General features: G+C 41.5%; 1 protein-coding gene across 1 annotated transcript; it reads right to left on the bottom strand.

Annotated features, from left to right (window-relative positions):
• Positions 1 to 2,775: 2,775 nt before the first annotated feature.
• LOC112113214 (inverted formin-2-like) lies at positions 2,776 to 19,346 on the bottom strand. The gene is made up of 14 exons (XM_024209433.2): positions 18,767 to 19,346; positions 17,658 to 17,800; positions 17,054 to 17,115; positions 15,335 to 15,437; positions 14,435 to 14,517; positions 13,181 to 13,281; positions 12,355 to 12,425; positions 12,085 to 12,192; positions 9,507 to 9,577; positions 7,713 to 7,830; positions 6,620 to 6,784; positions 5,905 to 6,007; positions 3,572 to 3,712; positions 2,776 to 2,906 (listed from the first exon to the last, which is right to left on the bottom strand). Exons 1-14 carry the CDS (start codon positions 19,344 to 19,346, stop codon positions 2,776 to 2,778), a joined length of 1,980 nt encoding a protein of 659 aa, XP_024065201.2.
• Positions 19,347 to 20,147: the final 801 nt, after the last annotated feature.

Below are 20,147 nucleotides of genomic sequence, written 5' to 3'. Positions count from 1 at the left end.
TCTCCAGCCTGAGGCACCAGGGGTTGTGTTACTGGACAACCCCCCCCCCCCCCCACCCCCACACACACACACACACACTCCCTCTCTAGCCTGAGGCACCGGGGTTGTGTTACTGGACACACACACACTCTCTCTCTCTCCCTCTCCAGCCTGAGGCACCTGGGCTGTGGTACTGGACCCCCTCCCCACACACACTCCCTCTCCAGCCAGAGGCGCCAGGGGTTGTGTTACTGGACACACACACACACTCTCTCTCTCTCTCCCTCTCCAGCCTGGGGCACCAGGGGTTGTGTCACTGGATACACACACACACCAGCCTGAGGCACCAGGGGTTGTGGCACTGGACACACGCACTCGAGCCTGAGGCATATGAGGCTGTGTCACTGGGGACAGGGGAATCATTTCAGGCAAATTCTGTCTGTGTGAGGAGGGTGGCAAGGGTGTGTCATCATATATAACATTATACATGATTATATTATATCCTGAAAAGGCTGGAGTGGTGGTGGAGCAAAAAGTAGAGCATATGGACCTATTAAAAGTCAGGGGAGGGGGAATAAATGTCAGAAGTGCAACTGCTGCCTTTTTTCCCCATGGCAAGTGACATCCCTGACTGGTGACAGACAGACACTCCAGCCTGTGGTAGACAGGGCCATAGGTGCTGGAACTAGAGGTGTGGGGTTGTTGCTGCACCCCTTAGCTTGAAGTGGTTTCCGTAATATACAAGGTTTACGGTTTGGTTCAATGGCTCTCAACACCCCCACTATACAAATTGTTCCAGCACCCCTGGACGGGGCTGTGTCACTGTAGGGCTCACACATGCACATTAATACCTGAGACGCAAGGGATTGTGTCAGTGTACGTGTGTGTAGGTTGGGAGGGAATGGACATAACAGCTTTTGGCTTGAGACACATGGGGCTGTGTTGCGGAGGGAAAGGTGGATGGAAGAGCACAGAACACGTTCCAGTCTCATGCACATGGTTCTCCATCATTGTGTGGGTGTGGCTTGGTGTGTGTTGAATACTAAACTTTCTTGGTCACATAGACCCATATGAATTTGTAGGAGCTGGGGGATGGAGCACACAATCTTCACACTTTCTATAGAAATTACACGATTCCTAGTATATTTAGAACTATTTCGGCTCATATGCACACACCCAATCTTGTCTACACTGAGGTTTTTCTCAAAGTCTTCTGCCTAAGATAATAGTTAAGGAAGTTGAGATTTAAATTAATTCCCTACCTGTCAAAGCATTCAAGAAAAGAAGAGAGGGAGTGTAACAGACATGGAGCTGATATGTAATGATGTACTGAAACGTAACCATTTGATGAACATGATATGTGACTGGTCAGTGAGGAGAAGGTATTGTATATTGGAATTACTAGACTTTCCTGTATGAATGCTTAATAGGGGACTGTGGGAAGAATAAACAGTAAGGCAACACAATGGTTTCAGATAAACAACCTCCCAGCAAACATTGCGGAGCAGTTACCAAACAATGGCAGGTTTCCAGGCTCTGACTAGACAGAAGTGACACAGCTGTTATATCAGGCTTGGAGGCTAGGGATCAAAACAACACTAAACAGTTAAAAAGCCTTCTGAGGAAAAGGAGGGGAGTGAGTTGCCAGGGGCTGTGCAGGGTGTTGCCAGTGAACTCTGACAGGGACACAAGCTGACAGAGAGGGGGCACTGTGGAAGAGTCTACAGAATTAGTCCTTCCAGGGTTCCCATGCGTGAGATGGTTGGATACCTTATAAGCAGACATATATATAGGGTTGATCATTGTTTTCAACGTATGTTTTCTCTGAAATTCTTTTGTTGGAAATAAATAATACTTTGCTTTCAGAAGGCTGTTTGGTCACTGATTAACACTGTCATTACCCTGGAAGATACAGAACTGCAGGGTCTGTGTCTAGGTCAGACCAGTTGAGATAATCACAGTTAGTACTAAGGGACTGCAACCCAGAGCCAGGTCTGAGAGTGAGAGAATCATGTGATTCCACCCTGAGAGACAGGTGACCTCTAGAGACCTGAGACCTAAGGAGTGTGCTTAGAGAGACCAGGAGGGCTCAGTTTAATAAAAGAATGACCATGACCATTTTTTTCTTAATAGAAAACAAAACATACACAACGGGCAACTTTGTTTAGCATTGTACTGAGATGAACAAAGACAAGAACAAAATATGCATCAAGTACAAATAGAAAACAATACAATGTATACCTATTTTTAAACAATGCTCCATTAATAAACAGTCAATATTCTATTTTACATTATATTTCAAAGTACTAATTATCAGACACTCAGTTTCTGTGTCTTGTTTCCTGCAGCCTATTCTTTGTACTTTTTCACCACAATTACACTTTATCACTGCAAATCAATGATCAAAGAGGAAACAAGAAGCAAACAACAAAACTACATTTCCCTTCAACTGGTTTCACTTGCAGCTTGGATTCTTCCACCATTGTAAGTAGTAGATAAGGGTGGACAATTAGTCACACTTCTCCAATTGATGCGGACCATTTTGACATCTGTGAGTTTATTATTTAAGGACCAAATGCTGAAAACCTTTCTTGCTGAAGACAATTGGAATTTTGCCTAAGGGCTGGAGAATTTGGCCCTCATTAAAACTTAGCACTGCTTAAGAAACTGGTTTTGGGGTCTGCTTCTGCAGCTCTAGAAGTCAGTGGCTGGTTTGAGAGCACAAAGACGGCAGGACAGGCCTTTATAATTCAGTGGAACTTCTGTACCATACATTGAACTCTGTATTGCTTTTCATCAATTTAATGGAATTTTACTTTCTGCTACTAGTTTTTGTATAAAAATAAGATGAATATAAGTTACCACCAGATGTGTGTTACTTACACTTGTCATTAGACAGTCCGATATGAAAGACATTCTTTTCAATACTGGCAATACAAGACGTAATTAAATTAGTTCATATAAAATTCTAACTAATAAGGCACAAAAGAAATAATAGGAAAGTGCATATATGCATGTTTGCATTAAAATAAGCTCATCTTTCTCACTTGATTAACTAAATCAAAACAAATATTTCAGCATCTTGCACACATAATATATAGACTAGTTCCTTGAAGCAAGCTGGTGTGAGGCACTTCAACAATGTAACTGTCTGGTAACTTCAGGTAAGGGAAGCTGAAGTAACAGAAGCTAAAGAAAAATGAAGCAGCAGAGAAAGAATCTCTTGTCCATTATAAAGCATCAAAAATAATGCAAATAAAATCACTTATGTCTGAGATTTCAATAGTAGCCTAAAGGAGCTAGGTACCTAAATTCCTTTGAAATTCAAAGGGAGCTAGCTAGGGTGACCAGACAGCAAGTGTGAAAAAGTGGGACGCGGGTGGGGGGTAATAGGAACCTATATAAGAAAAAGACCCCAAAATTGGGACTGTCCCTATAAAATTGGGACATCTGGTCACCTTAGAGCTAGCTTCCTAACTCCTTTGGGCTTCTTTGAAAATCCTAACCTATATCTTTTTAGCATTGTGTAATGGAAGACTAGAGTTTAATAGTTGTAGCCACATTGCAGGTGCAGTTGGGTCTGTACTCTTACCAGTTTCAGTAGATGAGGTTTTGGGAACAATTTCTGGCTCAGACTTGTTCCTAGTAGTTTTCCATAGCTGAAAGCCTTTCCTTATATCTACTAATAAGGCATCAGTGACACATGCTTCTGGTCTCACAGCTCCTTTTTGAACTATAAAGAATGAGATTATAATACATATCAAAATACTTTGATGCAGTGCGCTCTGAAATCCTGAGAGACCGCTACAGCTAAGGGCCTGTCTGTCATCTGCAGATATGTGATCCTCAATTATATGCACAGATACAGAAACCAGATATTGGCTTGAAGGAACTTGTGACAGTCATTTGTGTCAGTAAATCAAAGATTAAGGTCCCAATCCAGCAAAGATTTATGCACTTAATTAACTTTATACAATATGAGTAGTCTTATTGACTCCAATAGAACTACGCACTGAGCAAAATTAAGCATGTGCTTAACTCTCTGCTGGATCAAGGCCTAAGAATCCGGTCAGTGCATGCTAATAGGACTTCACTTAATCCATTGCCATCCAATTTTTCCTCCTTAAAACAGAAATCTAGTTCATCTATTTCAAACAAACAAACAAACAAACAAACAAACAAACAAACAAACAAACAACCCAAAACACCATTATTATGATTCTAAAATGTCTAGGTGTATACATAGGATGGGAATTTTCAGAGGAGCTTAAATAACACCCAGGTTCTAACTTTATCAGAGCTGATAGTCCCCCTAGCTTACTTTAATAAAACTCAACGTGAATAGGAATGGCAGCTAAGAATGCCCACAAGTGCTGAAGTAGCTAGGCATACAGTTTTCTGCAATAAATATTGAGGAAGAAACTTCAGTCCAGATTCCCAACTCATGTTTGAGTTATCATAGAATAGGGTTAGAGGGGACCTCAGGAGGTCATCTAGTCCAACCCCCTGCTCAAAGTAGGACCAATTCCCAGCTAAATCATCCCAGCCAGGGCTTTGTCAAGCCTGACCTTAAAAACCTCTAAAGAAGGAGATTCCACCACCTCCCTAGGTAACCCATTCCAGTGCTTTACCACCCTCCTAGTGAAAAAGTTTTTTTCCTAATATCCAACCTAAACCTCCCCCACTGCAACTTGAGATCATTACTCCTTGTTCTGTTATACCCATATAGGATGAAATTCACCCTGATGCAGTGGGCCAACACTGCTTGAGTCCTTCTTAAACCCAATTTGGAGTGCTTAAATGGTGCAGAGGGCCTTGTGCTGTCTCTCTGCATAGGGGGTAAATTTCACTCTTAATTTTATATTTAAGTAACTTTCCAATATATTAAATTACTTTCTGTATTTACAGTAAAATGTAGATTATTCTAATTAGTAAGACTATATTAAATATAAGTTTACATTAAATGTACTGTTACGTGCTAATGACACAACATATTGGAAATACAGTCTGTCCAATGACAATCTTGGCCCTCTTGTGGTTGGTTATCAACATTCAGATTTTTCTTTAGAAGAAGTTTCTAAAGATCAATAACTGGAATAGACGTTAAAACAAATAGGACTAAAGAAGAATTGAGCTTTTTTGGTCACAGATTCGTACTCAGAGCTTGTTGAAAAATGCAAAATATTTGTGTGTGAACATCCAATCAAACATTTACATGAATCCCGTTCAGCTGTGCTAATACTCCTTTTACATTCAATCTCTGAACAATCAAGTGATCAAATTTTACTGGCACAAACCTTCATGTAAAGTGAACTTAAAATATAAATGGAATTTTAAATTTACACATGCACACATTTACACTAAAAATGCATATCACTTAGGTGTATGCTTAACTTTAAGAATGCAAGTCATCCAGTTCCTATTCAGCAAAGCATATGCTTAACTTTAAGCATTTGCTGAATCAGAGCCCTAATTGGGGGGGGGGAGGGAAAGGATGAGAAGGGGAAGAGTAACATGTGCTTTGCCCAACACAGCTTAGTTTCAAATATTCCTTAACAGAGTCATATCCTAAAAAGATGCAAATGAGTGTTAAAAGAAATGCAAAGAAATCAGAAGCCTCCAAACTGAAATTAGCCTCTATTTCTGCTAATGCATTGTTTACCATGGGTGATTATTTTCAGCTCTAGCCCCATTGTGAGGGGTGTAAGAAAAGAGGTGTGTACATTTTTATCATCCTTGTGTGAAAAGGGCTTCAAAATTAGTGGGTTTTTTTTATTTCTTCCATATCTGATGGAATAAGTATGCCAAGGACTTAGAGAATTAACCAATGCTTTTTCAGTCACAAATCAGATCATCCACATCTATAGAGACATACATTCTCCTTAAAAGTAGCAAATCAGTCCAAAATACTTTTGTGAGACTTACTGATATTTCCATATTCTCCTTTTTGCCGCTTAGCTTCCTCCTCTTCCAGCAGTTTCTTTCTTTTCTCTGCCTTTGTAGCTTGTTCCTTCCTTTCTTGGTTTTCCTACGTCCAAACATCCAGACAGAATGTGAAATAAAACATCTAAGAGAAAAGTTAACTGGAGAAGAGCTGACGGAGATATTGGCAGTTATAAGCAAAAGCTATTCCAAACATGCTTCTTCACTTGATACCCACGGCTGTGGCTCAGTCACTGGGCTGTTGGGATGAGTGGTAGAATGAAGGCTCTTCAGAGTAAACACCGGGTAGGCCTTCCCTATCATGTTTTGAGTCTTGCTATTCAGTAAGATCTTTACTCTCTTCTAAAAATGTATCAGTTTTGCTTACTCACTTTTACACATCACTAGCTTTTACTTCACTGAGGCCAGCCAGTCATTTAAAGGAGAGCCCAAGAGATTGGAGCGTCCTTAATTCTTTGTTACAAATAGTGGATTTTTGTAGTAGTTTGTTCACTCATTCTCTGCACACCTGCTTGGAGGTGGGGGGAACATAAGCAGGTGAATAGCCCCATTGACTCCTATGCACTCAGATCCAAGGTCTGGGTAGCCCATATATTGGTGTAAAGGGGCCTAGAAGGGAAGGGGAATTCATACTTCCATGCATGGGTGATAAGTTCAAATCACAATCTAGCCCTAATTATTCACAAGTGTAAACCACCTTTAGTGCCTTGATAAATAAATCCCTGAAGGTTTTCATTGTGTTAAACACATCTTCTAATGACAATTTGTTTCGATCTTCACAGAGGTAGTCCGCAAGTTCTGCCTTCTTCTTTTCAATGGTGGCAAGCTCCTCCTCCAGTTCTTTCCAACGGTTTATATGGCCCTGAGGCATATTTACAATGCAATTTATTCAGGTTAAAAGCAACATGCATCTCAATTACCCGGAAGTCTCAAGGGGAGTGAGACAAATCAGTGCAATAGCTTTTAGAAAATCAGACAGAACTCTAAGTACTGCTTGCTTTGGAAACACAGCAATTCATGGAAAGTTAGAACTAGTTACAGAATGCTACTTTGCTTGTAATTACATTACTTGTTGTTTTCCTCAAAAGTGTGTAACTATTGGGGAACCTCACCTACCCCTAACACATCATGTAGTGTCACTGTCACAACAGGACCACTTGGCGTTCTTGGCCAGCATTACATGGCTAAGCAGAAGATTTATGAGGAACACGACTGCCTCCATGCCCTTAATTAATATTACCCTGCTTTAAGAGTATCTCTTTATAATATGACAGACGCTGAAGGATGGTGTGATAGTGAATTATTTACTTTGGAGATGTGCAATACATATACAAGGGTTTAGTTTTGTTTAAGATGCACCTACTTTCTAAACATAGGAAGGGCCTGATTCTGTTATGTTAAGTTAAGCAGAGTTAGATTGGACCCATGATAATCAATGCTTATAAATGCATACAAAAGAACCTTTCTGTTCTTCAGGAATGTGAACAGTTTTTCAAGTAAAAAAACAGAAATAACTCCTCTGCTTTTCTAGACGATGTCATGCCGCAGTGGTACATCTGTATACTGTAGAATCCTAGGCTTAATTTTAGCTTTTGGGGGGGATTAAATGAACCAGTGGTTCAACCATTTCCATACTGTGACTGCACATGAACTCTGAAAAAGGGTTCAGGACCCTCCTCCAATCTAGGTATAAAGGTACACCCCTTCTTCTGACCTGTTTGTGACCTCCTAGAGATATAGGACATCTTGGAAGAGGAAAGCATGAGATGGATCAGACCCATGTCACTTACTTGAATAGATTTTCCATACTGTGCTTTTAAATCCTCTATTGATGACATGTTATGCTCAATTTTCAAAAGTTTCTTTAAATGGGCATCTGCCTCTGCCTTCATAACTTCAAAGTTGGTTCTGAAAATTGCACAGGAAGGTAGTAAACCAAGAGGATTGCAAACAATATAATGACTAGCCTGTTTTGTTAACAGAGGAAGGATGTAAAATCCCAATCCTGCAATAGCATCCCAATGGGTGGACCTCTGTGCTCATGGGGAACCTCAAAAGCATATGTGGCGGCAGCATAGGGGTCCCAACATACCTTCCAGTTTCTGATTATCCCTTCATGGTAGGCAAAGCATTGTATCCACATAACATGAGGCAGAATTGTACTGTACATCCAAACATAAACCGCTAAAGCAGCATTAAAGCCGCCCCTCCTTTCATATTTACAAATGAAAACCTGGATATCTATTTAAATCAACAGGATTTTTGGTTTGCAATTTTTTTGAAAATTCTCACGGACTGGCTTAACCCCAATACCATTAAATTAATAAATATATGATGAGCATATTTATACTAACAATACTCATATTTGAGCTTTAGGTAATGGGATATTTATACTTTTACCTTCCAACAGCATTAGCAAGCTACTTCTTCAGAATTTAAGATAAAGCCAAAATGCTCCCTATTTTCTTAAAATTAATACGCTCTTTGCATTTAATTATTTAGCAACTGCTTGACCATGTGAGTCCATCTCCAGATGGAGTTTCTTTCAGTGACTAGCTGCAAGGAAAACATCAGACTCCTAGAATACAGTTTCTATGAATGCATATAGCATAAATCAGCACCAATTATAATGTTAATTCTGATGTGATGTTCCCTCAATGACTGTGTTCCTCTTTGGATAAATACTTAGTCATTGGGCAAAAGAAAGAAAGAAAATTACTCTGTAGTCCAGTGGTTATGGTCACCCCCCTAAAAGGTGAGACCCTGGGTCCAGTCTTTCTTTCATTATTTATCCATAGTGGAATAGCTTTAGCAGGAGAAAGGGGGAGGGATAGCTCAGTGGTTTGAGCATTGGTCTGCTAAACCTAGGGTTGTGAGTTCAATCCTTGAGGGGGCCATTTAGGGATCTGGGGCAAAAATTTGTCTGGGGATTGGTCCTGCTTTGAGCAGGGGGTTGGACTAGATGACCTCCTGAGGTCCCTTCCAACCCCAATATTCTATGATTCTAACTGAGGGAGCCCCACCTCAGAATATCCCATAGCTCAGTGGTTAGAGAACTGTTCTTGAGTGTTTATATTCTTTCTCCACTTCTGCCTGAGAAGGGGGAAATGGGACCTGGCTTTCCCATGTCCCAGGCAAGTGCTCCAACCACTGAGCTACAAAGTTATAAGGCAGATGGCAGCGGCTCCTCATCCAGCCAAATTTTGAATCGGACCCGATCCAGCAGGATGCCTCTGAGCATGCCTACTGGTCAGATCAGGCCCTGCGTATGACTTATGCAGCCAAATGCCCAGCTTCCACTGGTTTGTGAAATCACTCTGGGGGATTAGGCAGTCTGCAGCAGTGCACATGTTCAGAGGCAGAATTATAGACACTTTGGGAAATCTGACTCTGGAAACATAGACTCAGAGCAAGTTTAGGTGTCTACAGGGTTCGACAGGAGTTTTGCGGATTACAGTAGAGCCAAAACTGGGACTTGAGTGCCTACGTCCCTGTTTTAGGCACCTAAGTTTGGGGTTTATGTGACTAAGTACTTTTATGAATCCCACATTAAAGATTAAAAAAAAAAAAAAAAAAAGTCATACCCTGCTGCCTTTGAAACACATTCAAGGTCATTGGGAAGCTGTAGTAGATCCGTATGGTTTTTTTCAACTTCCTAAAATGTAAGTGAAATTTGTTTATTTTGTATAGTGCATTTCCTTATACATGTGGGCACCGAGACACTTAATTTAAAAAAGTGAGAACTGAGAAAGTACGGTTTCCACATATTGGGGTAAGTTTAGCCCTATTATTACTACACTGATTTAAACAGTCTCATAGTTGTACATACGGGGAATATCAGTTTATCTAACTCTACTATGTTGTAATCTGATAATTGGTACATATAGGGTAAACGCTGCATCTTATAGTAAGTGCTCCATGCTAGATCCTCCACATACCTAACAAGAAACTCTTCTTGAAACAGATTCTTGGGCAGAGCCAAAACACATAGAAGTCAAATCAGAGGTGTATGTGTAAAGTTTCCTTTGAATTGCTCTGACCCTAGTGTGTTCCTATAGCTGCTCTCCATTTGCACTGTGTTGACAAAGCAACCGGATGACTGTTCTGATTTGCGCTGGTCTATTACACCTACAAGGGGGCAAAAAATGCAACCCAGGAATGGCATGGCAAAGGAGCATCCTGAAGACACCTTTCTTCTAACCACACCCCCTTTTCCTGCCTTGCCAGCACCAGAGAGAATGTGGGCCATACAAGCCTCTGTTCCAGCTCTATGCCACTTGCAAGATCACCTTTCACTGGGGTGATGCTCGCCAGGGCTTGTGGCCAATGTTCACCAGCCATCCCGTGCGATGCAAGAACCTGACCTTCTGTCTCTCACTAATAGAGGACAGAAAATTCATTTCATTTGGCAGATTGGCCCTAGCATGAGAATAGCATGAATGAAGGTGCAAAGATAGGAGGAGGAGACAAAAGGAGCAGCAAGGAGATATTACATTAAAGAAGCTTTTAGAAACTGGAAATCATGCCTCCCCAATCTATTAGAATTCTTTGAGGGTGTCAACAAGCATGTGGACAAGGGTGATCCAGGGAAATGATCTGGGAAAACAGTGAGGTGGCAAAGTTTCCAGATGATACAAAATTACTCAAGATAGTTAAGTCCAAAGCTGACTACGGAGAGTTATCAAGGGATCTCACAAAACTATGTGACTGGGCAACAAAACTGCTGATGAAATTCAAAGCTGATAAATGCAAAGTAATGCATAGTGGCAAACATAATCCCAACTATACATACAAAATGATGGAGTCTAAATTAGCTGTTACCACTCAAGAAAGAGCTGAAGTCATTGTGGATGATTCTCTGAAAACATTCACTCAATGTGCAGCAGCAGTCGAAAAAGCGAACAATGTTGGGAACCATTAGGAAAGGGATAGAAAATAAGAGAAAAGATCATAAAACCACTATATAAATCTATGATACGCCCACACCTTGAATGCTGTGGGCTGTTCTGGTCAACTCATCTCAACAACAACAACAAAAGATATTGGAATTGGAATAAAGAGAAAGGCAACAAAAATGATTAAGGGCATGGAACAGAGGGCATATCAAGAGAGGGCATATGAAGAGAGGTTAAAAACCTGGGACTGTGCAGATAAGAAAAAAGGAGATGACTAAGGGCAGTGGCAGATTAGCCATTGGCCCAATTGGGCCTGTGCCCATGGGCTCCGGCCAATTGGGGGGGGCCCAGAAAAATGGGGACCCCCGCACTCTGACAGCTCCACCTGCCCAGCACTCCAGCCGGGGAGCGGGGGCTTGCCCCACTCCACCCACCCAGCACTCCTACAAGCCCCCGCACCCTGGCAGGAGCCCGGGGGGACTGCAAGCGGAAGAGGTGGGGAGGGGCCCCAACTTGCTCTGGCCCAGGGGTCCCACAAAACCCTAATCCGCCCCTGACTAAGGGGCAATATTTTAGAGGTCTACAAAATCATGAATGGGTGGAGAAAGTGACTAAGGAAGTGTTATTCACCCCTTCACATGAGAACCAGGGGTCACCCAATGAAATTAATAGGCAGCAGGTTTAAAACAAACAAGGAAGTACTTTGTCACACAACGCACAGTCAGCCTGTAGAACTCATTGCCAGGGGATGTTGTGAAGGCCAAAAATATAAGTGGGTTCAAAAAAGATAAGTTCATGGAGGATGGGTTCATCAATGGCTATTAGCCAATATGGTCAGGGATTCAACCTCATGTTCCGGTATGTCCCCAAGCCTTTGACTACCAGAAGCTGGCACTGGACGACAGAGACCAGATCACTTGATAAATTCCCCTGTTCTGTTCATTCCCTCTAAAGTATCTGGCACTGGCCACTGTCGTACGACAGCATTCTGGGCTAGATGGACCATTGGTTTGACTCAGTATGGCCATTTATACGTTAAGTGAAGAATAGGACCTCGGTATAATTTAGATGGTACTGTATATGGATCTGATCCTGTCCTCACTGAGATCAATGGCAAATCTACCTTTGTCAACAACAGGTACAGGAGCAGATCTTAAAATGTAAGTGAGGTACATTTTAAATTAAAGCACATTAACATTAGCTGATTGTACGTCTGGAAATATATTACATGCAAGACTAACTTCCCAGTAAGAAACTGCAGTGGTACCTCCAAAATATGGTGGAGCAGAGTAATAGGAGTTTGGTTTGCTTTGGTTTCAGTTAGTTTGAGCAAAGTGTTAATTTTAAAACCACCAGCATCTCCAGTGTGACGCCCCTAAAAGATAGATAAAATCAAATAAAATCCTTGTTTCAGCTTAAAATAAAAGCTCCATTATTCAATTTTTGTTATTTTTATTTTATACATACACAGGAGACTGGATTGCAATTATATTTTGCCATCTATAAAAACGTAATGATTTTTAAAAGCCTTACTTACATAGTTCAGAAAGTTTCCAACTTTAAGAATCAACTGACAGAAAATGGGCAGCCGGTGACTGGTAAGAAGTGCTAAAAAAATTAAAATGGACAGTTTAAATAAATTCAATGAAGGACTTTGAAATTGGATTTTCCTGAAGTTTAAACAGGGGTTGCACAAAAGTCTTTTCTCGGATTATGCAGGGCCAGTATTTTTATGGCTTTGGAAACGTGCCAGACATAGAATTCGTTTGTGCATGCAAAAAGAAACAGGAATAAATAAGTTGAATAAAAGTGTCCCAAGTAGGCTTGGGCTGTATAGTTGTGTGGAAAGTTGATCTTCCCTTTAAGTTTAGAATATGTCTGTGTATAAATTAATCAATAGGAGGAAGAACTGCTTGAACAATTTCTGAAGTGCATCAAGCCAAAAGGGTCAACATCAGGTGTTTTTCTGTGCATGTTCCCAATGGTTAAAAAAAAGTGATGGTTTTTGCACACACAAAAAATGAGCCTACATTAAAACAAAGAACAAACGGTCTATATGTAGAATTTGGGACCTTCCCCCTCACTAGTGGAGATCTTTGGTAGGAGTTAGTCAGCACACCTATATTTTACTCACAATCTGCTAGAAGCATTCCCCCATTCTGTGTGTTCCGTCTCACAGCTGAACTGTACAAATTGCAGTTCTGCATTATTCCAGAAATGGGAATCTGTGGCTAGTGCTTCCGCAGAGCTTCCTGTTCGATAATAAGAGACTCGCTCGGCCTAGGTGTCATTTCATTTCAACTAATGGTGAGTTTTCACTTGGCTCTTAGCACAAAGCACTGATACGATTGCATCCCACTTACTTTCACAGGCTCTCCTGATCATTTGTGCTTCAGGCCATAGCAAATCTAACAGACTGCTTGTCTCTTCACATAACAGCATACATTCAATTCGCAACTGGTAGCTAAAAGAGAAAGTCAATGCAAGAAATACAGACGTGCTTAGCTGAAGCACGTCTAGCATGACAGCAACACATTGCTGAACTAAGACCAGCGCAAGTGTTATCTTGTTCTCTTAATGCCACCACGTGAGATATTTCCCTCGTTGGATTAGATTACAAATAAATCAAACAAATAAATCAAATGTTTTAGACATTTAGACAAGTGTCCTATAAACAATTATCATGCCCCCTCCCACCAGAACACCCACAAAGGCAACATCATATTGCAACCTATGCAAGAAAAACACATCATAGCAGTTATGGTAATAAAATAATAATACTTAGCACTTCCCATCAGTAGATCTCAAAGCACTTTACAAATGGGGAAACTGAAGCATAGGGAGGTGAAATGACTTGCGCACGGTCACCCAGCAGGCAAATGGCAGACCTGGGAATAGAACCCAGGTTTCCTGAGTCCCAGTCCACTAAACCACACTGCTTCCTGTTATACAGCTTTGTCTGGGGTTTGTGCTGCTCCTCTTAAATGAGAGGCAGTATTTGCCAGCATGGAAATCCTGAATCCTGCTCAGTGATGCACAGTAATGTATACGAATGTTGGAATAGCCAAGAAAGCATTTTAAAAGGGTTATTTTAAAGCAATAAATGCAGTTCGAGACAGATATAAACTACAGATATAAACATTTCTACAGCATTTTGCAGAAAGTTAAAAACAGTCTCTCTGTGAATGCAGAATAGTCAAACCTTCAGATTTTTTGTAGAACATCACTACAATTTACAACATCACAGTGTTCTCATAAATAGTACAAAGATGACAGTATGTCTGCCAGTCTGCCCAGTTAATTCAGGAAGGCTGCTCCTCTGGTCAAACACTGCCTGGCACACAAATAATCCACTATTTAGTGTATATTATGTGACCCCTGACAGTGGCTGGTGCAGAGAAGAAAGGAGTCTACTACAGCTGCAAATAGAGGAGTTGCTACTTAAGGTTAAGCAGGAGAGGCACATGCTTCTAGTGTTGTGGGCTTAGTCCCCAGGGACGATCCATGTTGATAGAGAATGAGAGAGAGAGAGAGAGAGGTTTTTTTTCTCTCTCTCTCTCACTCTTTCTTTCTCTCTCACACTCACACACACACACACCAGTGAAGTTTTCCCTTACCTAGCAATCCCAAGGAGGAGGAGATAAAATTGGTCTGCATTTGCTAGTTTTGCTTTTTCTTTGCAGGATTTCAGGTTCTCTATCTAACAAGGAATAAATCCGTTAACACTAATAATTGCATTTGGTAATTGCATTCCGTACTCACAGAGCCCACTTTTCAAAAGTGACTGCCTAATGCTGCACATATCAATGAGTATTTCAATGGACAAGGCGGGCAATTGGGCATGCAAGGACCATTTTGTGAGTGCGAATTCATAGATGGTCTCTGCTCTAAAGATCTTACACCATCTTTTTGTTCTGTGTTTGTACGGCAACCAGCACAATGGGGTCTGTGTCCGTGACTGAGGGGTCTGAGGATCTATCACCAGACAAATGAATATTAATATACACCCAAGTTAGGCAGCCACATCTGAACTTAAAGGTTCCCTCCTTATCACTAAAGTCCCTCTGGAAATCTGGCTTCTTTAGAGAAGCATATATATGCTAGCACAGTGGTTTTTAACCTATGGTCCATGAACCCCTGGGGGTCTGCAGACTATGTCTAAGGGGTTGTTACCAAAGAACAAAAGTTTTCAACCTGTGGTCCGCAGACCGCAGTCTAAGATTTCCAAACGGGTCTGCACCTCCATTCAAAAAATTTTAGGGGTCTGCAAATGAAAAGAGGTTGAAAACCACAGTGCTAACATATTTTAACATTAGATTATCACCCAGCCAATTTAAAAGAACCACTGTGCTAAACCCAGTGTTTTAAGAACATAACATGAGTGATCTCTCTCCTGCCATCCATCTCCACCCTCTGATATGTTCTTATCTTAAGAGCTGGGATTGTGACTTCGTCTGTATTTTATACAGAACCAAGCACACTGTAGATGTGTAAGTATTAATAAATAGTGTCAATACCTCATGCTTTTCAGGCAGTAGCTTAATTAGCTGCTTCAGAGTGTCAGCATCAAACTTGGTCCTGTCCCCTTTCTCAATCATGTCAGCAACCTCCTCATTCGAGCTGCAGGAAAGACTTAAAAGCTACAGTAGAACTAGGAGTAACATGCCAAAAATAAGAGGAACCGATTCTGCAGCTAACATTGTATCAGTAATGGATCAAGGTCAAATGGAAGTTACTGCTTTTCCCCTCTACTGCGCTTACCTACCTTTACTTCTAGGATCATAGGTGTGCTAGAAAAATAGGATGATACTAAGCGGGAAACTGTCAAGATAGGTTCTTGGTACATTCCTGCTTAGATTATTAAAACGGGAAGAATTTTAGAAGCCTAATGTATTTGTCACTGTTTGTTTGTTTATGTTTCTTGGCAACATTTTGAACTTCACTTGGTTTGCACACTGAACCTAGAGGGCTCCATTTGGTTGAGTTTCCAGTATCATAGGCAAAGATTCTCCCCCTGCCAGCTTCCTCCTCTCCCTCCCCCGCCACCTTTCAGAGAAGTCAAAGCAAAAGACAACTCTCCTTCTGCTTTAATGAAGACATTTCACTAGTTTGGGATGGGCCCAAACCAGAATGTTTTATCCGAACCCTCTCTTGACCTCTCCCTGCTGTCCCAAACTTGGTGAAACAAGATACATTTGACTTGAATCCAAAAAATTCTGGTGTTGGTTCTGCAAAACCACAGCTGCTATACTAATTGGGGTAGAGCATGACCACCAAGCTGAGAGCAGAAGAGGTCATTCTTACGTGGATCTCATCACTCACAAATGGAAGGGCAGGCTCAGCTAGCTCTGCAACACCATCCCAACCTCTCTCTGATCCCACGTGGGCCTCTCTCTACATTTAGGGTCCATGCAGAGGGAGGAAGCAGTGACTGGATGGGCTACATGCCATTCTTTCCACTCTCCCGCCCCTACATCACACACACACAGTGCAGCATTTATACTAAGTTAATACAGGCTGGGGCTGAGTTATCTTTTCCGGGACATTCCCTCCATGGTACCGATTTCCTCTTAAAGGTGGGTCCTGGAGTAACCATGGCCCGGTAGGAGTACATTGCAGTGTGGCTCCAGTGGAGATGTCCTGTTACATGGTGTGTGTGTAGAAAGTGCACCTTCACCATGTGATCACGTGGGGAAATCTCTGTGGAAGAGATTTGGCCAAGGACCTGCTGCGATCTCCTCCCCTTCGCAGCATCCTATGGGCTAATTCAGCCCATGATTTTGACAACATTCTACTATTAATTAGTAGGGTATTTTTCTCTTGAAAGAAAAGATGACTCAAGACTGACTACATTTTGGGTCTAAATTACTTGAAGTGTTTCTTTAAATTATTAAATGGATTTAGAACTTCCAATCAGGAATCTCCATGCACATTTGATGTCAGCAATTAACATTTATGTCACTAATGCCCAGCAGATGCACCAATCTGAAAGATTCCTTTGTTATTATGTATGAATATTCCCTTTCTGGATGCTTAGCCCATTCACCCTTAGGTCCTATAGCACAGTCCTGGACTTGGTCCAGGAATATATTGCCAGGCATGTTACTGTTTTAAAAGAAAACACATTTTGACTCCCTAATAAAGATACTTTAGGGGATCTAAAATATTACTGTTGAATTGATTTGCATACCATGGTTGTATTTTATTCAAACAATGAGGTACTCTTCAAATCTTACCATTTAAATTGCTTCAAAAATATGTTCAAGAGGAGGCTTTTCTTCATATCTATAAATGTGATCTGTGTCAAAAAACGCAATCAGATGAGAAGAAACATTTTCCTTGATTTTAATAAAATATAGGCAAGGGCTTTTTGATTTTAGTGTATCTGGTTTATATTACTTACATGGCACTTTTCATACGTTAAGCTCAAATCAGTTCACAAAGGAGTGCAAGTATCATCTGCTTACAGCTAGAGAAACTGAGGCACAGAAAGGAGAAGCCATTTGTCCAAAGACTGTAAGGGGGCAGAGTACCCCAGCATGCCTGACTCCCAGTCAGTACCCACCCACAAGACTGCATGTAACCTTCATTGGCACTAATGAAATATTGTTTACTGTAACACTGCCTATCATATGCCCTAAAAGCATATGCCATATGCTATCAAAGGCACGGGGAGGGACTATATCCCTGGCATCTTACTGCGTTATGAAAGGCTAATAAGAATAAAGAGTCAACTATGGTATAAAAACACAGGAGACAACTAAAAAGAAAAGTCTTTCATTTTAGGTGGGTCATTTCCATGATCTTTGCATTAGCCAGAAGTGAGGCATGCCCATGTACCTCTTTTGATTCCTTTATTTTGGGTACTGCTGTCTCCTTGGGGCTTGTTTGTGAAACACAGAAGAGTTGCTCTATGCTTGTGTAATCAGGTTCTATAACGTCATCACTGCTGCTGGTCACTGAAGCCCACATGGAGCGACTTTCTGAAAAAGTTAAGGTAACAAGACTGGCTACAGAGACATCTGTAAACTCAGCACATCATGTTCAATGCAATACTACTTACTAAAAGGGAAACACTGGGAAATTATCTAAGAGCAGCAGTTCCCACAGACAAGATCCCAAAAGTATGAAGGCCAATTAAATCAGGAAAACTACAGCCATTTGTAATTAAATGAACTGAAGACAGCAGCCGAGCTAAATGGATTCTACTAACTTCTGTTTGCTCTAGCTGATCGGCTACATATTGCAGAGTAGCAATATGCGCACACAGGACATTGAGCTCAAATTAGGTTAACATCTCTGCCTAAAATACTTAAGGACTCCCAAGGCTGCATAAACTCTCCTGGAAATGGGCTGGTGACTGATGTTTTCTGGCAGTGCAAGATCTGTTTCGCTGCTTCCATCAAAAATAATAATAATGTCAGAACATCAGTTAAAAAAAACCTATACCACACATTGGTGAAGTTCATTGCTAAAACATTAGTGTGCTCTCTAAATGAATTTGTAGTACTGTAGACCCTTCTATGCAAAAATCTTTAAAAACAGTAAATTAGTAAAGTCTCTACACCCCTCTGTAATAACCCCATTTTATGGAAGAGAAACTGAGGCAGAGAGAGAGAGAGATTGGTTGAGTGACATGTCAAAGGCCTCACTTAGCAGAGCTAGAAACAGAACACAGATCTTATGACTCTCAGTCCTGTGCTTCACCCCCAAGGCTCTCTGACTCAAGCAAATATTTCTACTAACTAAAAGCCCAGTTTCTCAAGCCCCACTATGCAGTGGGATGCTTGCTGGGGGTGGGGAGGGGAAGGGGAGACACGACTCAGAGCAGGTGTAAGGAGCCACCCACTTGGAGCAGCTTGTGGTGATCAGGGCCTAACCTTTGGTGGTGATGTTTTTCTTAAAGAGTTGTAAAGTCATTAAATGAATGCAGTGTTACAAGCACCTACCTCTCACCACATCCCAGGGAAGCTTCTGCCAGTCAAATGGCTTCATTCGTAATGTTGGTGTCTTTGCCTTCTTAGGACAAGGCTCGCTTTCATGTCCAGAAGAAGCACCATCAGGTGCAGCATTACTGCATGATGGGGGATAAGAGGGTGGCATAGGTACCGTACTTCGCCCAACGCAAGGCCACAGAGGGGGTGGCGGGGGCAGTGGTGATGGTGGCAGAGCAGGATGTGGAGACGCACACTGCCTTGGCAGTGCTGAACAGGCCGGTAGCTGGGAGGATAGAGAGTTCTCTGAAGTTCTTAGTGGCTGCCGTGAAAGGGTTAGAGTTTCAAGAGGGCAGATAGTTGTAGCAGTGCACTGATCTGCACTGAGGGACTCCTCTTCTAAGTCCATGTCAACTTGAATACACTTGTTCACTTTTTGAACCAATCTCTTTTGTGCCAACTTGTTACCATTTGGACATTTCTTGTGTGCTGGAAGTCTCTCCATGGCTTCCTCAATGTTGTTTTCCTCTTCTACAAAATAATAAGGCCTATGGATTAGCGAGGTTCTCCAGTACTGACTAATGCAAAATTCCATACGGAAATACAAAAGGAGCAGGCCTTACTTGAAATATTTCACCTGTTGATGTTTAAATCTGCTTTGCACGAACAAATTCTATTTTAAACATGGTTTTAACATGTCCATGTCAGGGAGTAATCCAGCATCAATGAGAGCAAAGCCCAGACCACAAACCCATGCTCTGTCTCCACTGTATCCCCACCCTTGCATTGCAACTTTAAAGCAATGAGAAGCAGGTACTAGCTAATGGGAAACAATCATTCTGCTTCCCTTGTTGCTCCCTTTCCCTATCACTCATCCATTCATTTGGCTGTTTCGCCTACTTCAAGGACTGAGAGGAAATCAGTGCAGACACTTCCCCCTTCCCACAGTCATTCACCTGTGAGGGAAAAGACCAAACAGAAATCTGATGGAACCCAGGGGAAGCTACACCTAGAATGAGTCATCCAGGCCTGAGATCCAAGAATCCTAAGTATTGCCACTGAAATTACTTAGACTTCAGAAATGAGAGGCCCCTGAAAGAAGCTGTAGGTAATATGAGTAAATAGTCTACACCTGGGGATAGCCCAGGGTTATGTGGCTGGGCTGGCTCATTGCCCTAGAAGCCTACATATGGCATGAGTAAATTGCAGACGAGCTTGAAAATTAGCCAATTATTCCTATTTTTTGTTTTCTCTCTCAATCAATTTTTAATCCGTGGTAGATCTTTACCTCTCACCCTGCGATTGTTTCGTTTCCTTCATAGCCTCTTGCAAGGGATCCCCTCAAAGGCTTTTTGAAAGTTCAGCTAAATCATATCCAGTGGTTCTCCCACATTCA

Source organism: Terrapene carolina, unplaced genomic scaffold, assembly GCF_002925995.2.
Source record: "Terrapene carolina triunguis isolate 2854851 unplaced genomic scaffold, T_m_triunguis-2.0 Scaffold189, whole genome shotgun sequence".
NCBI classification, from domain to species: Eukaryota; Metazoa; Chordata; order Testudines; family Emydidae; genus Terrapene; species Terrapene triunguis.
The sequence above is the reverse complement of the archived record's forward strand: the minus strand, read 5'-3'. Positions and strand labels throughout refer to the sequence as shown.

Coding starts and splice junctions, on each gene's coding strand:
- LOC112113214 (XM_024209433.2), bottom strand. CDS start 19,346: ATGGAATTTTGCATTAGTCAGTACTGGAGAACCTCGCTAATCCATAGG. Junction 12,426..13,180: donor GATCAGGAGAGCCTGTGAAA/GTAAGTGGGATG, acceptor TAATTTTTTTAG/CACTTCTTACCAGTCACCGG. Junction 6,785..7,712: donor AGTATGGAAAATCTATTCAA/GTAAGTGACATG, acceptor AATATGCCTCAG/GGCCATATAAACCGTTGGAA.